Source organism: Echiichthys vipera, assembly GCF_963691815.1.
Source record: "Echiichthys vipera genome assembly, chromosome: 11".
Classification (NCBI taxonomy): domain Eukaryota; kingdom Metazoa; phylum Chordata; class Actinopteri; order Perciformes; family Trachinidae; genus Echiichthys; species Echiichthys vipera.
Genome location: NC_139836.1, coordinates 11,142,204 through 11,166,457, shown reverse-complemented (window position 1 = coordinate 11,166,457; position 24,254 = coordinate 11,142,204). Strand labels below are relative to the sequence as shown.

Genomic DNA, 24,254 nt, shown 5'->3' with positions numbered 1-24,254 from the left:
CGCTCTACACACCCATTCTGTCATTCTGTCTGAATTGTTGGCTATGCAGCTCTAAATGCTAACATTTGGATGAGCCATAACGATGAATGTCTCATGCGCACTCGCTTGCTGCATGATTTTTTCCCCCTCCTTTTGGCTGTTTTAATAAACGTATAACATGCCAGACGGTGTTCTGTTTGGTTGGCTCTACAAAGATTTGGCGAAAGATTGATTTACGTCGATCACCTCTCTGGGGAGCGATCAGGAGGGTTAGAAAGCCTGTGAAAGATGGAGTAAAGATGGAGAGAAAATGGGGGGAAAGAAAGAGAGACAATAAACAAGGCGAGCCCTAGGAATGTGCAGGAAGGGGGGAGGGAGATGGGAAGGGAGGAAGGAGGGGTGGGAATCATCTGATCTGACAGATTTCAGAAGGATGGAGCAGGAAGACAGGCAGGCAGACAGACATATGGAAGAAGTCTCCTGCCTCCCTGTTTCTGCACTCTCCGTCTGTTGATTCCTTTCCTTCCCTTCCCTTCCCTTCACGCTGCTTATTCTCCCTTTTCTGGCCCTCCCTCTTTAACTCAGCCTCTACCCTTCATCACACAGCCTCACCCTCTGACCTACCCCCAACTCACACGCACAAACCACTTCACTGCACCTACCTTAGGGCTTTGTTTTGGAAAGGCAATGCAGCGCCCCAGGCTTAGTGATGTCATTTTGTGTGTATGTGTGTGTGTGTGTGTGTGAGGGCAGCGGGCGGTTGCTGTCAGTGTGGGGGTTGGTGGGCTCCTCCGTGTGGTTGTGAGGGCCGGGTGCTCTTTGAAAGGGGGCATTGTTCAACAGGTCTCGCTCTGTTTGGATTCGCAGGCCAAATGTTTGCTTGTAAAAGAATGCAGATAGCTGGAGATGTGGTAGTGCTATAGATGTGTTTCACTTTTTTCAAGACTGACACACATGTTTTGCTTAACCACACTACTCACATGCAATATATAGACCCTTCTTTATGGAAGTCCTCCTCCACCTGAGTTCATTATCTTTTAGTGATAAATGCCTTCACTTCCTTGTTTTGTTTGAAGCCTCTAAATGCTTCAGCGATAAGAAAGACGCAGCGCAGTCGTGGTTTTACTCATCAGGGTTGCTGGGAAATATTCACACTCACAGTACGGGATGTTCTGCTTTTGCAAAGATAAACTAGAGTAGATTAATCTTAAAGGTCCAATATAATGCTCATTTTCAGGTTCATACTTGTATTTTGTATGAACAGTATGAACATGTTTACATTACACATACAGAAGTCCTGACGGCTCATTTAAGGGCACAGTTTCTGAATTCAGGCTGTGTGCATTTCTCTGTGAATTGAGTACTGTGATACTTTCAGAGTATTTGCATAGCACCTCAAACTGCTTTACAATAAAAAAAAAGACATGGAAATTGACTTTTTTTTCTTTTTTACAATGTGGGACCTTTTAAGGGAAATACCAAGTTTTTCAACACATTTGTTTAATGAATGAACCAGCTTTCTAAAAGTAACAATTCCTTCTCTCTCATCAGAACGGTCTCCTCACCGGCCTATTCTCCAGGCTGGTCTCCCAGCCAACACCACTGTACATGTTGGGGAGGATGCCCGCTTCGTCTGCAAGGTCTACAGCGATGCCCAACCTCATATCCAGTGGCTGAAACACATCACTCAGAACGGCAGTCGCGTTGGCCCTGACGAACACCCCTACGTCCGAGTGTTAAAGGTACATTCCTCCTTAAGATTCTACCCTCTTGATTAGAGTCCTTCCCTATTTTCTTCTTCTTGTGTTTTGCCAGCGGTTGCAGGTGTTTCGAATGAATTCAGTAAGAATTAATCATTACATTTCCTCCCGTATTTATACTGATAGGTCTTTTCCATGCTGGCTCTTGGTGATTCCTGCTCTCACCTCTCCCCTGTAGATTCAAATACAGTAGCTGTAGTCACAATGTTTGCATGTCTGTCTCATTCATTCTGCCTATTTGTCTGATTTTACATGTCTAAGTATGTGTATGTGTGGATTGCAGCGTTCAGGCATTAACAGCTCAGACGTGGAAATACTCACCCTCACCAACGTGACGGAGGACGATGCTGGAGAATATATCTGTAAAGTCTCCAATTATATAGGCGATGCCAGCCAGTCGGGCTGGCTGACTGTCATCCCAGGTAACCCTCGAGACCTGACTCCACCTACCCTCCTTTCCCCCCATGGTGTGGTTTCCTGGGCTGTGTCCCTGACCTGCTGTGCTGTGGTGGTCCTGCTGGTGGTCTCTTGGTGGTCCTGGGGCTCACAGACCTTCTCTCCCCTAATGTTAGACCCTTGTATTTCAGCTGCTGAGACGTGTGCAGCCATGGAAGCACTGGTTGGACCTGCATACCTAGACACTGAAATTGTCACAGCTAGCACCTCACTTTGTCTTCTCTTACATTTTCTTTCTTGCAAGCTGTGTCAAGACAGTGTATGGTTGCAGCGCAGTGCTCTCCATGCTTTCTGTGTTTGTTTGTGCATGTGTCCAATCCAGTGTGTGGATTAGACAGGCTTCTATTAGCAGGTTCTGTTGGTGACGGGGACATTTTTGGGTTTTTTACTTTTGGTGTATTGGTTCTATTTTCTCATGTTTTGGTGGCTCACTGGGCTCTATCTGTGTCTGTGTTTATGAAGCCCCCCCTTCTTCACCCATGGAAACTCCCAACATCCTTTGCTCTAGATGGAACCTCAACGATGGACACCATCCAGCTCCTCTTATTTCTCTTTTGGTGTTTTGGGTCTCATATTTTTCTCTTTCTCTCTGTTCTCCCCTCGTCTTTCTCTGTGACTTGTACTCCCCATTTCCGTCCCCCTCCCCCCAATGCTCTTATCTTCGTCCCTCTCTTTCTTCTCCTCAACCATTCTCCCCTTTTCCGCTTCCTCCTCTTCTCCATCTCCCAGACCGCAGGTGTTAACACCACAGATAAGGAGATAGAAGTTCTCTACTTGCCCAATGTAACATATGAAGATGCTGGGGAGTATACGTGCTTGGCGGGTAATTCTATTGGGATCTCCTATCACACTGCTTGGTTGACGGTGCTTCCAGGTATATATACTCATATACTGTCCTCAGTGTTCTTTCTCTCACCCTTTTCCGAAACCTTTGGATTATGTCATTTCAATGACCTCTGTGGAAGGCAAGTCTTCCCCCCCTCGGAGTCCAAGGCACACAGCTCAAATATTAGATTACTGCGCTGAAGCAGCAGGGTCAACATCCAAGACAATGTAACGTAAGAGCAGGGAGCATATATTCTATAATATTATCTGGATTGGGGAGCTGTTGAAAGCTCAGTGCAGATAACGGGGTAGTTTGCAGACAACTTATTATAACTATGAGACGGAAGTGGAGCTCCCAGAGCAGCTCAAGTGTCTCCAGACTCCAAAAGGAGGGGAAGGTTTGTCGTTCGCCTTCTCTTTTTTCTTATGTTATATCTCTCTCCTGCACCTTGGGAAAACTCTTTTAGTGCTACATTTTGGTTCTAATCTGCATGCCAAATAAAGAATGTTTTTTTTGTTCTCCACCCCTTCCCTGGCTCTGATAATTGGCTTCTTTTAAGATCCTTATTTCTCCTCGGAATAAAGATCGAAAGGTAAAGCTCAACACTCGCTTCAAGTTGGCTTGACTTTCTCAATTATCAGGGCCAAACCGCTCTGCTTCTACACAGCGAATGACTCATGCATGTGGAAGTTTGTCGATTTGTGTGTTCTCATTTATCAACTCGTTTTATCCTATTTTTGTCCGTTGCTTTATGTCTGGCCTGTAATTATGCATATCAAAGGACTAAATATATAAAACTTACTGTCAGTATGTGCACAAGTTCACTCCAGGGCAGGCTAAACAGACAAATGTCTCCGCTCAAGTTCTAGCCAAAAGTAGGGTGGGCATTAAATGAGATCGATGAGAGTAGTTGACTGTCTGCAGCTCAGGCAGACAGACACCCGGTATCAACCCTCCCTTAATGTCGTAAGCAGACAATAGAATTATTTTGTCTGTAAACAATACAGCTTAATGATCACAGGCAACCATTTCCTCTGGGAGTAATATGTCATATTTATTGCCCTTTATGTGCTCTATCGGCGCTGATGGCGCCTTCGAGGCGGTGGCTTCTGTGCGTGCGCTGTAACTTTTGGACCAGCAGATACAAGGCAGACAGGAGAAAGGTTCCTACATGTAGCTTCACCTCCAGCTGGCTGGTTGGTTGGCTGTGCTGCACAAGGGCCTTGTTTGTGGTCTGGAGAGTTATGCATTATGGAACAGTCAATTTCTTTAGCACACACATGCACACACACTGTCACACAAACTCTGCCCATTTCCTCAACAGGAAGTTCAGGGAATATAAAACCACGAAGGACACCGCTCTCCCTTGTTTGCGATCTAAAGTGATCTGTATTGTTCCATCGTCCGTGGGTGTGTGTTTGTGCTCGCGTGTCTCCAACATTACCACAGAATGCGGACATATGCTGTCCTGGTTGTACTGACGGTCGAGAATCTTAAGCCCTGTTAAGCACATGCCTGTTAGTTTAAAAAAAACAGTAAGCATACTGGTACTCTAGGAAGAATAGCGAAAAAAGGATGCTACAAAATAATTTCTGTTTAATTTGTCTTCCTCTGTGATTAGATTTACGCATGAGTCATTTCCAGAGCATCCCTTTCAGTGTTTGTCTGTCTGATACCCATGTGTGTCTATTCAAATGGAGTATGTGACTGTCTGTCATCCATATGTGTGTGTCTGTGTGTATGTGTGAGAGAGAGTGATGAGTGAGAGTCTTCCTCTAACTTTCTTTCCCTGTCTCAATGCTCATCTTTTATTTTCCTCAGCTCTCGAGAAATCCCCAGGGCCGATTTCCCCAGACTATGTGGAGATTGCGATATACTGCACAGGCGTCTTTCTCATCGCCTGCATGGTGGGCATCGTCGTGGTTTGCCGCATGAAGAACACAGCAAAGAAACCTGATTTTGGGGGCCAACCGGCGGTCCACAAGCTGAGCAAACAGATTCCCCTGCGCCGCCAGGTAACAGAAAGTAGATAAAGAGTTCTAAAGGCATTTAACACCCCTAGAGGAGAAAAACACACACTGCAGAAATACAAAGTCAGACAAAAAACTTTATGAGACCAAAGCTGAAAAATGTAATAAAAGTTGCATGGTTGATACATTTTTAAAAAATACATAGAAACCCTAATTAGTTGGATTTTGTATATACAGAAAACTCACTCTATAGTATACACTGTTGCCGTATTTAAAAAAAATCTACCTCCAGCCTCATTTAAAAGGCATGCATTTCTGAGCAAGTTAGCACGGATGCCTGAAACTGCAGCCAGGGTCTTTTTTTTTCTCTTGTGTGAGCCATGCTTTTCCCTCAAGGGAAACAATAAGCTACACTCCAAAAGGTACAAAAAGTGTTGGATTACATTCTGCGGGGAGACTGATTCCTGTGTCAAGGTAAGGTTAGTGTGGAGAGAGGAGAGATGAGCCCTGGGGACAGTGGCGAGGTTGAATGATCCACACACATTCATCAAAATTACTGTTGTTGCTCACTTCTTAATGATCATTGAAATGTAATATCTGCCTTTGAGACAGACTCTACTGTAATGTTAAAACATTAAGCCTGGAAATGAAGTGATATAATTATATTAATGTGCTATACTTACCAACATTTCTGGTAATTTCAATAAAAGTTCCAGTCAATAATGCATATACACATTCACTTTGACTCCTCTAGTGATGCCTTGGAGCTTTATCTGACTTGTGAACCCAGACTCAGGTGATCAGCCAATCTTTCTACTCCTGTAGGTGTCTGCAGACTCAAGCTCTTCCATGAACTCTAGTACGCCGCTGGTACGCATCACAACACGGCGGAGTTCTGCGCACGATGAGCCGATCCCTGAGTATGACCTTCCCGAGGATCCACGCTGGGAGTTTTCCCGAGACAGGTGAGGGCTGTCTGCTGCTGCTACATGATCACTTGCTTTCTTGTCCTGTGACGTCGTTTTGCATCGGAAACAAGTGAAATTTTCTTTAAGGAAATATGAATTTGTGATTCTGCTGGTTTCAGTGCTCATACAGATTGATGTTTTGCATTAAAAATAGTAATTATGGAGCTAGTCCTAATTGCAAGTTTTACCATTTTACAAAATGCAAAATACATAATTATGCAAATCTCATTCAGCCCCTGCATTAAGCATTAAAAAGCCTTTAATACGGATCTGCTTTGCAGTGCCACTTTTAATCCAAAAGGGGTATACATAATAACACTCCAGTTTCCAGGCCTGCATACAGTACCTGTTTAAAAGTATGCATGACAACTTGTATCTCTACCCGCTTAGTGTTTGACCTCAATGCCAATACAACTATCTGTGGGTAACAGGGCGCATTACAGATGCAAATAACATTAAGATTACTACATAATGAGCATCTGTCTGATTGCATCAGGGCTGCTAAATGATCAGATAACTATTGTTTTAGGTGAATAATGCTATTAACATTGATAGACAGCAGGCAACAGTGACTAACTGCTGAATAATGATTTTGGTGCCTGAGATAAAGGCTACTGATTCATCTGTTGGGGCTGCAGTAAAATGACCAGAACTTGGCACTCTGCCCCATCATTACGACTGCTGCTGCTGCGTCACTCTCTCATTCACACGTAGTCACACACATGCTTCTGATGATAAGGAATGAAGCGATGCTAATTACTGGTTAGAACTTAAGCTTTCATCTGCATGTTTTGGCTAGGAGGGTTTGCTCGGTTTCATACCAGAGGAATTAGCACTGCTGAGGTTTTGATTTGTCACAGTTTCAGCGGCCGGTGATAAGCTTTCGTGTGGATTTAATAGAAGCAAAGGTTAGAGCAGTTTAATACCCACTTGAGGCCTCTGGGTTTGAAAGACAAGGGAAAATCCCATACTATAAACATGAAGGCGTGTCTTTTGTTAAAATGGTTGTAAAAAGCTGTAAAAAGTTGCTTGGATCATAAATTTGATCATCACTCATTAGTGAAAAACATTTCTGATATAAAGTTAGACTGTGTGCATGCAGAATAGCATCTTGGGAAAACGTTTTTAATTCCAATTGATCAAACTGCGGAATTGGATGTTTTGTGTAGCCTGAAAAATCTCTTTGTGCCTCTCTGTTTGAGTCTTTATTCCTCGCCTGTCATCCCAGTGCCTGAAGAATCATGTTAGAAGGCTGAGGAATGCTAACGTTTGCGGTTTGCGTGTAGGAAAAATAACATTGATTATGTGTGGCTGGATGGACAGAATGGTTGCCATTGAGCGTGGCCAGTGTGTGGACAGAAAGGGGATTGTGTTACTATGGCAGGGCGCCGGCCTCAGGCCCTAGGCTTTGCAGCATGCAGTGTGAGTGTTTACATAGCCGGGACACTGGGCCTTAGGGGTGGGGCTGCACCTGTCAATCAAATGAAAATGCACCAAGGTACACTGCTAGTTCAGGGGTCATTTAGGTGCTGAGGCTCTGATGGATAGTTGTGAAAGAGTGTGTGTGAGTATAATTTCCTCACTTTATGAATCATTGTACAAACTGTTGACATAAAGTTTAAAGGGGACATATTATGCTCATTTTTAGGTTCATACTTGATTTTAAGTTTCTGCTAGAACATGTTTACATGCTTTAATGTTAAAAAACACGCTCCGTTTTAGTGTCTGTCTCTTTAAGCCCCCCTTCCGAAAAAGTCCTGTCTAGTCCAGTTCCAGGTCTGCCAAATCTGCGTTCTCGATGTCTCAGCACCATCATTGCAACCAAGGAAAGACTAGAACGGCACTGTAGCAGCATTTTCTACCTATGTATAGTATAGTTGTGACATAAAAACCGTACAGAAGTCCTGACAGTTTGTTTGAAGGAACATACAGGCTGAACATGTTGATAACTTTGCAGTATTTATATAGCACCTTGATCGGCGTTATAATAAAAAAAGACATCTCATCTTTTTACAATATGGGATATTTAACACACCAGTGATTGTGTCATGGCTTACAATAAAATAGTGCTTAAATTTCCATCTGGTTATGTTGTCAGGCCTACCTATATGGCAACACAAAGCCAGCTTTCCATCCGTCACAGGCTAATGTGTCAGGGCTAAGCTAAGCCCTGTGTAATGACTTGTAAAGAGTGTATATTGGAACATGCCAAGGCAGGGTAAACAGTTTAGAAATTAGTGCCTCTCCTTGGCTTTATCAGGTGATTATCATTGCCATGTCTGCCTTCCTACCTACTGCGCTGGCACGGGCTGCAGTCACCACGCCAATAAAGCACTCACACAGACACAATCTGATTGAAACAGAGAGAGCGATCTAGTTTAAAAAAACACAGGGTGAGGTTGAGACACTGGCTTGGTGCCTGGTTTCAATACCTCTCTTACTCTATCTAACCTACTTATTTCTGCACAGGGAGTGAATCAATGCCACAGTCAGGTCAAATTGATGAGTTTCACTTTGTGTTTCAGCAGCCAAACAGCCACCTGCCTGTTTGTCATGTTTCCCCTTTTGTGTTTGCTGTCTTGTGGCTACAGGCTGACCCTGGGCAAACCCCTAGGTGAAGGCTGCTTCGGCCAGGTTGTAATGGCAGAGGCCCTGGGCATCGATAAGGACAAACCCAAGGAGGCCTTAACTGTCGCTGTCAAGATGCTGAAAGGTGAGTAGGTCTCCTTCCGCTGCACAATCACAGTAAACGTCTGACTTGTACTTCAAATCAGACCACTGGGATAAGACTTACACTGCTTCATTATGTCTTGTGGGCAACCTGAGTACATGTTAGTGATTTATGCTCCAGCGAGGGTTCAGCAGAGGTGCAAGGCGGAGCCTGGGGCTGTCATTATTATTCGTTATTGGTGGTCGCTGAGTGACGGCTAGGGGGAGGTGGGTTATGAAGGTAAGGGTTAGGGGCGGTCACATACCTGACCCCAGGGCAGCAGCTGGCTGGAGCTCAGTCAGCACCCATACAAAGGGGCAAGTCACACTGGCAGCACTGCTATGATTAATGAAGGGGGGGGGGGGGTAGATCGGGTACAGCACCAGGCTGTTGGACCAGCCTTGACAATTGGAAGCTGCTATTTAAAACAACTCCAGGTAAGGTAAGGGTGCAGAAGAATGCAGGCAATGCCCTTCTGATTGTCTGGATACCTCTACTGGCTCAATCAGCCCTGTGAAAAAAGGAGCCTGTGCAGCAGATAATGAATCCAGATTGAACGTCTTTAATTCCTCCTCCTCCCTTCCCCTGACACTGAAAGGATGCCTCTGTAGTCTGTGTGAGGAGCTTCCCTCACTGCAGTAATTTAAGCCCACATTGTCTGTCAGCCACACTTAATCAGAAGCACCTACAAGACAAGGTGTTGTCTCACAGGGCAGATACCGAGTCAAAGGGTTAAAGGGAAGACAGGACTAGGCTGTGTTTGTTTTGCCCTGACAACCTTCATTCCAACTTCTTCTGTTCCTAGATGACGCCACTGAGAAAGACCTGTCTGACCTGGTGTCAGAGATGGAAATGATGAAGATGATCGGCAAACATAAGAACATCATTAATCTTTTGGGGGCCTGTACACAAGAAGGTGAGTAGGAGGAAACACCTGAGGGTTTGACTAATACCTCATCATAAGTAAAAGGGCGAAACTTAGATACGACTTGGCAACAGGTGATATTTGTAGTCCGCTCAACTCATTGAAGCCTAGAGTCAGAAAGCTAAGCAATATTCAAAGTCAATAACAATGTGTACGGTTGACAAACAGTGAATATACTGTAATTTGGCAGTATGTTTAACAACAAGACAAGCTAGCTATCCAACCATGTCATTGTCCCCAAATCAATATTGTGGCCTACCTGTTAGTTATCCTTGATAATGGATACCTCGTCGGGCATTATCCCTTATGTGCAATGCTCTACTAAAGGTTGCTGCACGCTTCAAACGAATTCATAAAATATGTCATCAGACCACATCAGACAGATAGTGTAGGACAAGGTGCTTGAAGCCATTTGTATGTCATACGGAGATGTTGGATTTTAATTGGATGTGAAGAGTGGATGAGGCTGTGCACTCTGAGAAAGTTGTTTTCCACAAAGCTATTCATGAAGGTCAGTGGAGCTGTGATTGAGTGAACAATCTGAAGAAATATTATGCACACCTTTTCAGTCCCTGCAAAAAAATGTCCAAAACAAATTACCTTGAATCCAGCATCAAATTTAACATTCAAACGAGATGTATACCTCTTCTCTTTTGTATTCCATTAAAAATTCTCTCTGAATTTTGTTCATTGTCACTTTCATTTTTGGAATCATTTATGAACTGTTCAAGTGGTAATGTGGGTCTTTTCTCTGCTGCAGGCCCTCTTTATGTGATAGTGGAGTACGCCTCCAAAGGCAACCTGAGGGAGTACCTCCGAGCCCGCCGGCCACCCGGCATGGAGTACTCCTATGACATCGCCCGTGTGTCAGACGAACAGCTTACTTTCAAAGATCTGGTCTCCTGCACTTATCAAGTGGCACGGGGCATGGAGTACCTAGCATCACAGAAGGTAAGGACACAAACAAATGCCATAGGTCATGTTCTCACATCAATCAACTGCTGGCTGCCTAGATAGATCCCAGCACAAGTGCACAGAGCATTTGATGTGCTATATCCAAGAAGGTTTTACATAGGGAAGTACGTCACTGTGGGAATATGGTCTCCTAAAAACACTTCGCTGACCCCCCCTGCCCAATCCCTGCATTGTCTCTCATCCCACGACAAAAGCCCTTCTGTGTACACGAACTGCAAGGTTTTCACAATGGGGGTACGGCCATGTTGCCAAACGCAGCCTCACGCTCCCTCTCACTGTTGGAATGTGACAGAGCGCACTGTCTCACACACCCATGTACATGCTTGCACATGCGCGCTGATGCACTGAAACAACTCCGACCATATATGTGCTAAAGTATGTGAGGAATCCTTACTTATCCAGACATGTTCATGCTGCTGCAGTCATTGTGGCGTCACATTATGCAGTCAAGTGCTACCGCTGTGCTGGAGATTTCTGGATGATTACATGCACCACAAACATCTTAACACTGTTCCAAATTAAGTATACACCTGTTTCAGAGTTGATTTATTTATGGAATGAGGTAACTCTCTTATTCTTCTTTTCCCCTCACTTTTTCCACTCTGTGACCTCTCCTTTTCTCTCCACCCTTCTCACTCTGTCCATCCCAGTGTATACACAGAGACCTGGCAGCCAGAAACGTCCTGGTCACGGAGAGCAACGTCATGAAGATCGCTGACTTCGGCTTGGCCAGGGACGTCCATAACATCGACTACTATAAAAAGACGACCAATGTGAGTCATTAACCTGCACCCCACACATCGAGGTAGTGGAATAGTTTGGAGAGTGTGGGGTTAGTTAGTTCGTCACTCTCTTTTTTTCTAATTCTCTCCCTTCCCTCATCTTTCTATTCCGCTCTTTCCCTTGGCTGGTGTCTTGGCAGAAGCTGCAGGTTCCCAGGCAGCCTGTGAATGTAGTGCTTCTAGAGACTCTGCCTTGTTTATCCCTCAGTCTCTTGTTCCTTTAGTTCCATAGACACTTATACAATTAGCCAGAAAGAGAGACAGAGTGAGAGTGGAGAGGGGAGTGGTTTAAACATAATTGACATTTCCATAGTGGCCCAGTGGTGTCTTTTCTTTCCCACCGCAGAGCAGCATTGCCTGCACATCCTCATTTAGTATGCATGGATGGCTTTTCATCGCATGTACAATCATGCTGAGAACTAGCTGACAACAACAACAACAACAATATGAAATTATGTTGATGGTAATGATGATTAGTACAATGACGGCAGCGACAATGATCACTTACATAAAACTGAGCTAGACAAAGCCATCATTGTGAGGACACATTTGTTTTTTTGTTTTTTATTTATTTATTTTCAACATGATGTACTATTTACAGTAGCCGTATTATTGTTGAATAACCATCAATTATCCTGTGAAAATGTATTTATTGTAGGTGCACAATAAGAGTTTTTATGTAAAGAAAAAAACTAGGCTTGTTGCCCAATAGGATTTAAAGAAGCTGAATGATTTCTTTTATAAGAGCTTATTTGGGTGTTATCCCTCCATTTAGTGATCCAGAGTGTCTAATGAAATTGTTCTTGCCATTAGCCTACCACACATATATCAACCAAGGTCGCCTTGTCAGCTATGCTTAGCTTTCCAGCCAGGGTTTTAATGCCACAAGGAGATAAACTCTCTCCTTTATCTGTGACCCTGTTTATCAGCTCTATTGCTTTAACAATGTAAACGTTCCTCTGGGAAATCCTCCCAGACAGTCACTCTAGTGCCTTATTCCCCAGGCTGCTTTCCCGTATCGGCCTTTTCAAGAGTAATGAGATCTCCCAGCAGTGAATGAATTCAAACATGCTTATCAGGCTAGAAATGAAGAAATCCAGGGATGGGTTGTGTGTAGATTTTTTTTGACCTCTCACCTGTTTGCATCCTCAGGGTCGTCTCCCGGTAAAATGGATGGCTCCAGAGGCGCTGTTCGACCGGGTCTACACACACCAGAGTGATGTGTAAGTATTTAACACACTGTTTATGTGTCCCACAATGACATGGTATAAAATCAATTTAATCGCTGATGCAAATATAATAAAAACACAGTATCGCTGCTGTTTAAAATTTAATTTGAAGCTCAGCTGTTGGCCTTCTGCCTGCGATCAGATTCAGAGGGTTGTTTTTCAGCAAGTGGATGAGGTGTTTTGGTGCAGCGCTGGTGAGTGTAAGTTGGGGGGTGGCTGCCTATAAGGGGCCAGCACTGGCCGGTCTGTGGCAAAAGTGAGGATTTCACGCTAGACTTGTAGCCAATGCCGTGTTACTAATCTGACCAGCTTCAAAGGGCCCTGGAAGGAACCCACCAGCGCCTCCTCCCCCACCGACTTACCCCTCTCTCCTCCGGCTTGGCTCGGAAGTCTCCCCTCCTTTTGGGCCTCCACACAGGTCTAAACGCAACAATGCTGCAGCCCTCCAGCCCTCCATCCAGTGCGAGCCTCATCCTTCTACACCCTCCTCCTTTAACCCCCTGCCATCCCCTCTTCACTCTCCTCTCCTCATTCAGCAACACTTTGAACATGTGGCTCATCGTTTTGGAGCTGTTCCATGATCAAAATAATCTCTCCTTCCTCTTCCTTTCACCCCGTCATTCTTATTTTCATTCATCTGGGATGTGAATTGCTGACCCGCCTCTGTCTCTGTCTTTTTCTTTTTAAGTTCAAGAGTACTCATTCTAAAAACAGAACAAAGGAAGAGCGTCCCTCTCTTTTTGGTGTTTGAGTCTTATGTGTTCTGACAGTGTTCTTTGAAGTTTCTGCTCTAGACAATGGCGGCAGAAAGTGTATGTGGCAATTAGATAAATGCCTTTGCATGCTGACCCCAGGGGAAAGGAGATTTTGTGTGTGTCTATGAGTCATACACCAGTAGCACACTAAACATAGCGCTCATCCAGTTAAGCACTTGGATAGAGGATCCCTCTACTGTCCATGTTTGTGTGTGTACATAAATAAAATGTGTACATACACATTATGCCCTTCATGTTCCATGGCGCAGCACCAATCAATAACCTGGGGGAGTACAGGGGGCTAAATGGGAGGTGCAGGCATGACGTGGCCACTGTACTCCTTTCTAACAGCTCACTGCTAATTATGTTTCATCATTCAATTTTAGTAATTGGCTTTTTCACATAGTGCATGAAGGGAGAAGGAAGATGAGGAGAGGTGTTGGGGAGGTACAGGGCGGTGGGCTCACGCTCTAACATCACCAGAAGCGTAGGCGATCTATACATGACATCAGATTAAATGAATACATGAATTCCAATGAAACCCGTCCCTTGCTGTTTTGACAGATGGGCCCGTGGGACTCAGCTCTGGCTGGCTTAGGTTAGGGTAAAGAGTTGTGGCTCAAGCTGACCAGGTTAAAACAAATAAAAATAAATTTCTTCCTTAAACTGAAGCTCCTATAGCCCGTTTCAGAGCCTTGAATCTTCATATTAGGATCAGATCCACTGATGTATGTACATACTGTATATTGACTGGTTTTCTGACATTTGTATGCATGTTGCTTTCAGTCTGTATCGAAAGCGTACAAGCTTACTGCTTGAGGTATAAATGTAAATGGGATTTCAATACGACTCCAGAATATGAACCATGCCAATACAGAGTTTTATATTGATCAGTAGTTTATGCATCTAGTTGGCTGGAATACACAAGTACACTCTATTAGGGCCACATGCCAGGTCAGCTAAAGTGACCCGAACCATGTTGATGTGCGTGTTTATTTGGTGAGTCATGGTGGACTGCACAGAGCAACAGGTTGACAAGCACAGAGAAACGGTTACAAAGCAGCACAGAAAGGAAAGATGAGTGTGTCAACAAGTGGAGAGGTACAACACAGTGATAGGAGGAGATAACAAATCCAGGGCTGGTTGTGTAAACAGATGGGGGAGCTGATAAATGCCCCGACCTGCCTGTCCATGCCTTCTTGCCTGGTTGGACCACTAACGTGGCCTGTGGCTGCCCCAATGCGTACACGCAGATTAGCGTTTGTGTGTCTGTGTGTTTATAATGTGGCCTTTGTGTGGACATGAATCAAGCATGCTGTCAGTGCAAGCGTGATTCATTTGGGACACTGTGGATCCACACTCTCTAATATAAACATGCAGCGTGACAGTGATGGAAAGCAGCAGCGTGGAATCACTGATATTAACGACGAAGACACAGGATGAGGAAGTAGTTAATGGTTAATAGTCACTAGCCATCTCTGGGCCTCTCCCTCCTCCTCCCTCCTGTCTGCTGTGGGTGGTCCACTGTTTGTTTTGGTGTGGTGTGACTTGACAATGCCAGCCTCTGTGACCGGCCAGCCGGGGCACAAAAGCCATCATTGAGATCAGCATCAGAGTGGCACTGGGAGCGGGTTCGTGCCACAAGCCGCCGGATGGCAGAAAGAGGGCATTGACAGTACTGCGATCACACTGTTGAAGTTGTTTCCAAACTTTGGCCAAGTTTTTCTTTAGAGGAAAGTAACACTCCTTGGACCGGATGATAATTAATAAATATACATAAATGTGTTTTTCTCTCTTACCAGCTGGTCATTTGGGGTGCTGATGTGGGAGATCTTCACCCTAGGGGGCTCCCCCTACCCTGGCATCCCTGTTGAAGAGCTCTTCAAGTTGCTCAAAGAGGGACATCGCATGGACAAGCCTGGCAACTGCACCAATGAGCTGTAAGAGTCTTAAATTTACATCAACCCAAAAAACACACAAGCTCATTACACCCAGAGTCCAATGCCATCCCAGTCCTCATCAGATCCATGACTCTGGGGCTCTGTATCCACTCTGTCGGGCCTCTGCACAGCTGTGACTGGCTGCTATTAGTGTCCTCATTCACAATTAGTCCTCTGCAGTCAGAGGACAATGGCACAGCTCTGCTATGGTGCCATACTCAGAGGGTTGATGGAGAACAAAGTAGAGACAGATACAATGGCAGTGCATGACACACACACACACACACACACACACACACACACACACACACACACACACACACACACACACACACCCACACACACACACACACAATGATCAAAATCACCTCTGTTAGTGAAATGAGATGGTTTCAGAGACCACCTGCTGTTTTGATTTAGTCTTTGACATGGAGATCCGAGTCCAGAGGCATAAATCATTCAGCTGGCACATTTTGAAACTTGAATACAATGTAGATGAGGAGTGGCACAGCTTGAGTGTGGACAGGCTTAATAATGCTGACAGCACTTCCCTGAATTACTCTGTTCTCTCTGCCTCAATCCTCTCTTCTGTTTGAGTAAATAGGTACTACTTTTTTCCCTCTCTCAGGTACATGATGATGAAAGACTGCTGGCACGCCATCTCATCCCACAGACCCACCTTCAAGCAGCTAGTAGAGGATCTGGATCGCATCCTCACCCTCAACACCAACGAGGTGAGTGCAGTTCTCTCATTCTCATAGCTGCTGGTTTCAGGGTGGTTAGAAATCATGCTATATAAACCCTAAAAGTCTGGTATTTCACAACAATAAAATAGAATATGATACATTCCTACACACAGTAACATGTTTCTCAGTCCAAACTAAATCACACTCCTTAGGAGCATTAGCATCCATGTTGCTGTCATGAGGCCTAAATGGTGGCCGAAAAAATTGCCGGATGATTTGATCCAGGCCCAACAGCGCCGCTACGGCGCAGTGAAGTTACCCAATCATCACATTCATGCCTGAATCCCTGCGATGGGCTGCATTTCTTTCCATTCCCCTTCTTGTCTTGTGTGATATCCGAGAGCAGGCCTGAAAAGAGGCCGTCGATGGAAAGCTGTCAAGACTCGTCTGCTCTTGGAGCTGGAACTTTATGAATTTATGCCAAACAAGCCCAACTTTGAGTTTGAACTTTTGAAATGTAATAAAGCGCCTTTTCCTGGCCTTTTTTCCCCCTCCTCCTTTCCCTCTACCCCAAACCGCTGGCAGATGTGGAGGTCTTTAGTAATGCGAGCCTTCTAGTGTTGAGCTGGGAAAATGGAAGCCAGTGCTCATTTTCTAGAAAACCCCAAGAACTCTTCCTCCTCACAACTAGTCCCAATAACAGCCATGAAAGATAAGCAGGAGGAGAAAAAAGGGTGCCTGAGCCGACATGAAAGACACAAACAACCTCACAGCAATGGGACCAATCAAAGATTAATAACAGGATTTTTCCGGGTTTCATATTCCCTCGTCTTCATTTTTTGGGGGTGAGCTTTGTTCTAGCCATCTTATAGTGTTCATGTTGGGTGTTTCAGATGTCAGATTAGTTTGGACGGAACTGATATGTAAAGATGCTGTAGAGCCACATCTCTGCCCTAGTTCTCTGGTCCAAACAGATCCTCTCTTCCCCACCATCCCAACCACATGTAACCGTTTTGTAGTGGACCAAAACTGTGACTAGGCTGACCTTGCTATTTTCAAGCTCCGCTGGACCCGCCAGCAGTCCAACATTGAATTTAATAGCTATTATTAATGCAAATATTTTCATACAGTATCCAGTTTAAGATTATTTTTTCTGTTCTGTTCCATAAATCTTTCCATGGTGGTTTGGTATGGTTTAGATAAACATTAAAATGAAGGTGATACTCTCTCTGCCTCCTCTGGAAAGCCCCCAGTCTTGTTGACTGGATTTCAGCACTATATTTATGTTCTCCAATTTGCGCTCCTTTTTTTTTGCCTCCTATTCCTTCGAAGCGTCTTTCCCTTTTGTAACATATGAGCTTCTGTCTGTGTGTAAATCATCTCACCCAGCCCTCTCTTTCCTGTGCCTGTGTCTCCAGGAGTATCTGGACCTGTGTGCCCCAGCAGAGCAGTATTCCCCCAGCTTCCCTGACACTCGCAGCTCCTGCTCCTCCGGTGACGACTCTGTGTTTTCCCACGATCCCTTACCGGATGAGCCCTGCCTCCCCAAGTACCAGCACATTAATGGAAACGTCAAAACATGAGCCCCCACCCACCCACCCTCTCTACCCCAGTTTTGCCCTGACCCAGTCATACCCCTTGACGTCCCAAAACACCAAGTAGAACAGACATCCTCCCAACCTCCTGCCCCACCCCATCATCCCTCTGGCTCCCGGTGGACTAATGGACCCAGATGGGACTGGGCTGGTGGCAGCGCTGCTGTCACACTCTCATACTGCCATGCACACACTACGTGCTCACATGAGGTCTTAGAGGAGAGGACAGGGACCCTACACAAGCAGTTTTTTACTGACTGAATTAATTGGTGTTCCCTTGGGCACCCTCCTCTGCCTCTCCCTTCATATAAACACACAGACTTTTCAGTTAGGTTCTCATGTTTGTGCCCGGAAAATTCTGTTTTACAATAGACAACGTTACTTGTTTGGTGATCCAATTCCAGTGGCTGGCATTCCAAGACTTTTATTTGCTCCTGGAGGAATGTATGGACCGATGTGAACTTAAAAACACAAGGGACTAGAAGACGATGAAGAATAGGAAAAGGACTAAGACACAGAGCTTCAACTAACAAAACAGAGGAATAGAAGGAGAGCCCATATAGAAACTGCTCTCCTGTTTATTTTGTAATATTGATGCATTTCTTTTTCAGTTCTCTTGATAAACCTTCCCAATTATTCTGGAGAGAATACACAGTATAATGTAAAGTGCTGGGTATATTTGTAAATATATTCAAAAATGTATAAATATATATTATATATTTACAATGAATTATTTTTTTGTATGGACTCCGAAATAACCCCAATCCTCCCCACCCTACTTTGAGTTTGAGGCAGGTATTCTAACAGGTTATGTGTCCTATATTTCTCTTCACACACACTCACACTTACAGACACGGATACACACTTTAATATACATAAACACCTGTTTTACTCTCACTCAGTAACACAGTTGAGTATTGGCTTTCAGGGACTGAGGTAGCATGTTAATTTATTGACCTATGTTTTGAAATGAATCAAAAAAGTCTGGAAAAAAAGAACAAAAAGAATATGGCAGAATGATGCTGATAATACATAAATAATCCATTAAGTTTATGGTAATTTAAATGATCTTTCAGCAGTAACAGAAAAAAGAAGCTATTTTAGTGGGGTTGAAAGATCCAAGTTTTGTAAGTTTTATATATGATTGTGAATATTAAGTTAAATTTAAAAAACTGTACATTTTATAGTCAGCTAATCCCTTTCTTATGTAGATGTTGATGCCATTTCTATCCAGTCATTTGACTCTTTCATAGCTTTGCTTTAGGAAACGAGATTGATTTCTGGATATTTATATATATGATTGACAGAGAAAGATTTTGGAAACTAGCAATCCGCTCCCTCACTTAGACAAAATATAGACTCCAAATTTACTTGACAGAATTGAAAGCTGAAAAACAAAGTATTAAATCATTCAAGTGTTTTTTGTCTTTTTCTACTGGACCAACTTTAAGATGTTCTTTTGCAAGTGTCCATGCCACATTTGCGAAATAAAAGATGGAAAAATATATTTGTGTCCTAATCTCTGACTTTGTTGGCTGTTAATTATGTGCATTTTTGCAGCAAATTAGTTTTCTCTTTCTAAGTTGGAAGAAGAATGTGTTATCTTTACACTGCACATTCCTCTGAGCTAGATGATTTAGCTGTCATTACTAAGTTATGTTCTCAGTGCTTTTTAGGAGAAAGTATTTTTCTTGTCTGCTTTGATTCTTTACTTATAATGTGAAGAGAGGGAACGTCCACCATATCTGCTATTAATTCAGAGAAACTACAACTCTAGGGGCTCAGTAAGTGGATAGAGGACATTTTTCTGTATTTCAGACTAGTTCTCATTCCCAAGTCTTCAACACCAAACTTATTTTTATTGTTTGTGAGCCAAACATACAAGTTAAATGTCCTTTTCCGACCTCCTTTTCCGATACATCGCAGCACTTGGCGTATGATACCAAAACACAAGCACAAGCGTTCAGCTAACTCCAGTTTAAACCCATTGGCCGATCGATTTTGGATACCTGATTTGTTCTACACATATGCGTAGATGGTTGAGGTTAGGCATTGACCTCGAATGTTTATGGTCAGGTGTTTTTAATTGGGTTTCCAGTACGGATCCGATAGTGACCATGAACACTGTCCATGGTTATATTAGACGCTCAGAGCAACTGCTCCTGAAGTCAGGTGATATAGTATTAAGAGCGACAGAGTCTGCATAGGGAAGGTCGGCGTGTCAAACAAACACTTGACTTTCAACCAGGAGAGAGTTTGTGTCCTGTGAAACCAAACTTTTGTGACTTGTATGTATGTATCTTAAGTTATGTAGCAAACATATTTATTTTTAACCCAAATCAGGATCTTTTCCTAGACCTAACGAGGTTGTTTTGTTTGAATTCCCAACACGAACCACATGTTTTAAACTGTGGCACATTGAGCATCATCGTTTGACACATTGGGCTACCTAATGCATTAAAAAGTGTCCATATGTCACGAGTTGGGAATGAGAACAGGTTGTTTATTCTTATATGAAGCATCATTTTACATAAAACTCTCTAGTTGTCCTGATAGACTCAAGCTTCATGCAAATCAACTAAGCTCAGCACAAACACAGAATAAATGTGATCAAGTTAGATAGGCTACTGAATTTATGTGATTGTCCGAGGGCATTTTGTCAATGAACAGTGAACTCATCATTATCATGATAGTGTGGCTCTGTGGCTCGATCTGTCTGACTTTGATCAGACAAAGAGTCTTTGTTATCCTCATGGCAGACTAATAGGTGCTCTGATTGAGCTGACTGATGTCCCCTTTTTCTCTTATCACAACAGATTTAGTTCTACATAATGGGTAATTGATTTATTTGATTTGATGTAAGTTGATCTATGAGCGAGGGTAAGTGATAGTGGCAGCTGTAAATGTGGTCGTACAATCTACAGTCATGCTAGCATTTTAAGCTAGCTGACAACCACCAACTATGTTCTCCATCTAAGTTTCGTGTGTTAGCACGTTTGTCAATTTGTTAATTAGCACTATTCACAAGAACAGGGGCTGATGCCATTAGTCTTGAAGTTAGGTTACAAATAGTTCTGCAAATATGTAAATGTTGAGTTATCACAAACAGTATTGCAATTCATTTCATTTCATTGGATAAGTAGCCTAAGACATGTGACCACCTGCTTGTGGTGATAGATAAAAAAGTCACCTATCACCAAAGTCAGGGTTCATGGACTGGGCACCAAGAATGTTTGTACAATGTTGAAAATTTTAAGTGATCGACAAACTGACCGACCGGCTGACAAAAATACATTGAAGGTTAGAGCTTGCTGTGAAATAATTGTTGAATAGATAGTAACAAATAATAATCTGAAAGTCAAACATTTATGCTTATAGAATACACTGAAACCGGCCAACCAATAGTACTTGGCAAGGTGAGTATTAAGTTTTTAAAAAGTGCTTTTACATAAATCTTGATACCCTCTATTGCCAGGTTTCAACTTGTACTGAATAAACACACCCATACACACACACACACACACACACACACACACACACACACACACACACACACACACACACACACACACACACACACACACACACACACACACACACACACACACACACACACACACACACACACACACACACACACACACCAGTTCCAGGTCTTCTTCCATTAGACGTGTCCCCTCATGTCTCCGGAACCTGAAAAGGGATTGGAGGGAAAAGTCAGTCAGAAAACATTCCACTTTTTCCATAGAATAAGGGGGAGAAAGCAGCTATAGCCCTGGAGGATTGGAGGAGGATTGAAAAGAAAGAGTGGCAGGATAAACCACAGCCCAATACACCCTCATTAAAGGGGGGGGGGAGGCAGCCGGTTATCCACACTAGCTATTGCACACTTTTATCAGAACGGCTGTCTATTGTGCTGTAGGCAGATGACACACACACAGGGAGCAAGGAAGGGTAAACTCCAGGGAGACCAAATAGAGGATTAGTTTGTTCCATCTTGACAATATGCCCTCTGAGCTGCAATTGCATTTATGTGAGACAAATACACTTTATCTGATGTGATGCAATGGGTCCGAGCAAAGATAGCTATTTCAAGTTCTGTTTACATATTGATTATGATGTAGGGGTAAATAACGAAATGGGTTACCTATGACCTCAGTCATCAGTCAGTGACCATGTGACGGCAACAACTGATATATAACACACAACTAAGTGAGGCCTTAATTTATATGCTGAACAGTTATAATAACATAACTTTATCGTAACTTTTATGGATAATAAAAATGAATACTGTTATTTTGCAGCACAGGATTGCTGTAATATATTAATGTTGTCCCAATGTTGTTTTTGCCCCTTCAAAAATGCCCCAAGGACTCATGGAGGGGTGACACTTTCTTGCCCCCCTCTTATAAACACAACCCACCATGCTCAGTCAAATCCCTAAATGAGTTTTTCATTTGGAGGGGTTTTTACTCCATGGTTTCCTAATGCCCTCAAGATTAACCCAGTGACCCTCAAATATTAGCTTTGACTGACTTTAGGGAGATGGGCCAGTAGCTGGAGGACACAATAGGGACACTTTCTTCAGTATGTGATCAGCTTTTTGCTCAAGAAACGTTTGACAGATTAGTCAGAGGCCTGACATTTTGGTGGTAAAAGCGAGATCCTGCTGTTTTCTTCCTGTCCTTCCTCGTCCTCCTATAAGTCCTTGGTCCTGGCCCTGTCCTCCCTTGCTGTAGCCATCTGGTGGGGCCTGGTGTGTTTGCACAAGGCTCGGTCCTCTGGAATGTCAACATGAGGCTTTGTGTGAAGCCAGAGGAGCCCACATCCACTGGAGATAAGACCCCACCAACCTCAGGAGAGGAGGGGTCAGAGGGTCGAGGGGCGGTGGGCGTAGTTAGAGAGTGACTTTAAGTTGAACAAAGCTACCAAGTGAATGCTATACCCATGGCTTAACCCTGAATCTAACTCCCCTCACCAAACTCCAGCTTTGCCTGATGAGTGAGGCTGTTGCAAGGGAACCGAAATCTAATTTCTGGGTTGAAGACATCTGTGCCCCTCAACCTCCCACCCCACAGTATAATCGTATTATTTTATTTCCTGCGTTTGAAGCATATATTTCTCTAAACTCCTTGCCATTGACCAATGGAGTCTGAGTATGCATCTGTCACGGCAATACTCCTCAACCTACCATTTGCATTGAGAAGCAGATAATGAATGGTTCATCGCTAGGTCAGTGCTCATGAGAGGGAGGGGTCTACTTGTGTTTGATTAAGGGCTTGCAAGGCAACATGTCTGGTTCTGCATGGAAGGATAAACAAGTCGAGTGTGTGTTTGTGTGTGGGATTGTTGTGCATGTGAGTGACGATGTGTGTGGTTTGTTGCCCCGTGGGATCATCTAAACATCCACTAATGGCGCAATTGTGTCTGAGCAATTGTAATTCACAGATTCCACTTCTAGTTAGTTTATATGCTGACTTTGCTATGTCTAGAGGTCTGAGGTAACAGCTCTTGGAGTGTAATCAGTGGAAATAGAAGAGCTGAAACTAAATTGTTTAAAGGAAGATAACAGGGTGGAATGGGCAGAAGTCAAGAACTTACATCTTTGAGCAGAGTTTAGACTGCTTTTGTTTGTCGTCCAAGCAGGAGACAGGGGAGTAATCTTCCCCATTTAATAGTGTTTAGTCAGATTTAAGTAGGTTAATTGTTGCACACTCTAGGAAATAGAGCTCTATGCACACAGAATTTCAAGTTGCAAAATGATGTTGCAGTCTCAACTAGTGAGGTTTGCTACATTGGGCTAATGTGACATGTTTTACAGCTCTGGGTGTGTTCTATAAATGAGCTTAGTCATAATGTTCCCTGCCCAGTTATGCCAATCAAAACAATAACCCATCGGTCAGCCCTATTCCCCCGTGTCTTGTCTTGCAGTGATGATGTCACGGGTGACATCAAAAGCCATAAACCATGATGCACGCTAATGTTGTCCTGCCAAGTTGTTTTTTTCAAATGGCAAGATTTTTTATTTTCTACACAAACAAAATGCCTCATGGAATACAGAAATATTTGGACAAAGTTGTGTTTTATACAAAACTGACCTTACAAGCGCAATTTAATATTGTACTTTTAGTTAGAGACGATTAATAAAAAAAGAGTAGTCAAATGTAACGTAGGGAAAGTTGAGCCTAAAACACAGGCTCCCACATTTCCCACAATGCAACTAGTAGTTTCTATCGTTCATGCCTGGTAAACTCCAACATCTTGCAAATCTTCATGAGTGTGTAACACAGGCTTTCCATTAAACATCTGCAGTCTCCAGTCCTGACTGAGGTACCCAGGTGAGTACATTTCTCCGACTTTAGAAAGTTCCTTCAGACCTTAAGATCTCCAGACCTCTCTCTGAAGACATTATACAGCTGTTTTTTTACTAAACTACACCAAAATGCATACATGTTATTCCTATGGTCTAAGATAGTCCAAGATCATTAGTAAACAACAACTCTTTCCCAAATCGAAAAACTAGAGTGCTAAAACTTAAATGTGTAATGTCATCAAGCATGAAGTACCAGAGGAAAACATTTTCTGTTTCACAGCTGACCACACTACAATAGAATAAAGCTAATTTGGGTATACAAATAGAAAACAAATGTATACTGATAGAAAAACAATCATTCATTGTCTCTGGAACAGACGTTATA

The 24,254-nt window shown here is 43.4% G+C and overlaps 1 protein-coding gene across 2 annotated transcripts in view; it reads left to right on the top strand.

Moving 5' to 3' along the window:
- fgfr2 (fibroblast growth factor receptor 2) overlaps positions 1 to 19,061 on the top strand; it is a 39,759-nt gene extending 20,698 nt beyond the window's left edge. Inside the window, exons 7-18 of one of the 2 annotated variants that reach the window (XM_083923003.1) lie at positions 1,531 to 1,721; positions 2,925 to 3,069; positions 4,843 to 5,036; positions 5,817 to 5,956; positions 8,551 to 8,672; positions 9,475 to 9,585; positions 10,355 to 10,545; positions 11,220 to 11,342; positions 12,504 to 12,574; positions 15,138 to 15,275; positions 15,904 to 16,009; positions 17,380 to 19,061. In XM_083923003.1, coding sequence (XP_083779129.1) covers positions 1,531 to 1,721; positions 2,925 to 3,069; positions 4,843 to 5,036; positions 5,817 to 5,956; positions 8,551 to 8,672; positions 9,475 to 9,585; positions 10,355 to 10,545; positions 11,220 to 11,342; positions 12,504 to 12,574; positions 15,138 to 15,275; positions 15,904 to 16,009; positions 17,380 to 17,544 — 1,697 coding nt within the window. In that variant the 3' untranslated portion in view covers positions 17,545 to 19,061. Of the gene's footprint in view, positions 1 to 1,530; positions 1,722 to 2,022; positions 2,162 to 2,924; positions 3,070 to 4,842; positions 5,037 to 5,816; positions 5,957 to 8,550; positions 8,673 to 9,474; positions 9,586 to 10,354; positions 10,546 to 11,219; positions 11,343 to 12,503; positions 12,575 to 15,137; positions 15,276 to 15,903; positions 16,010 to 17,379 lie in introns of both variants that reach the window. The other variant, XM_083923004.1, reaches the window with a different exon arrangement.
- Positions 19,062 to 24,254: the final 5,193 nt, after the last annotated feature.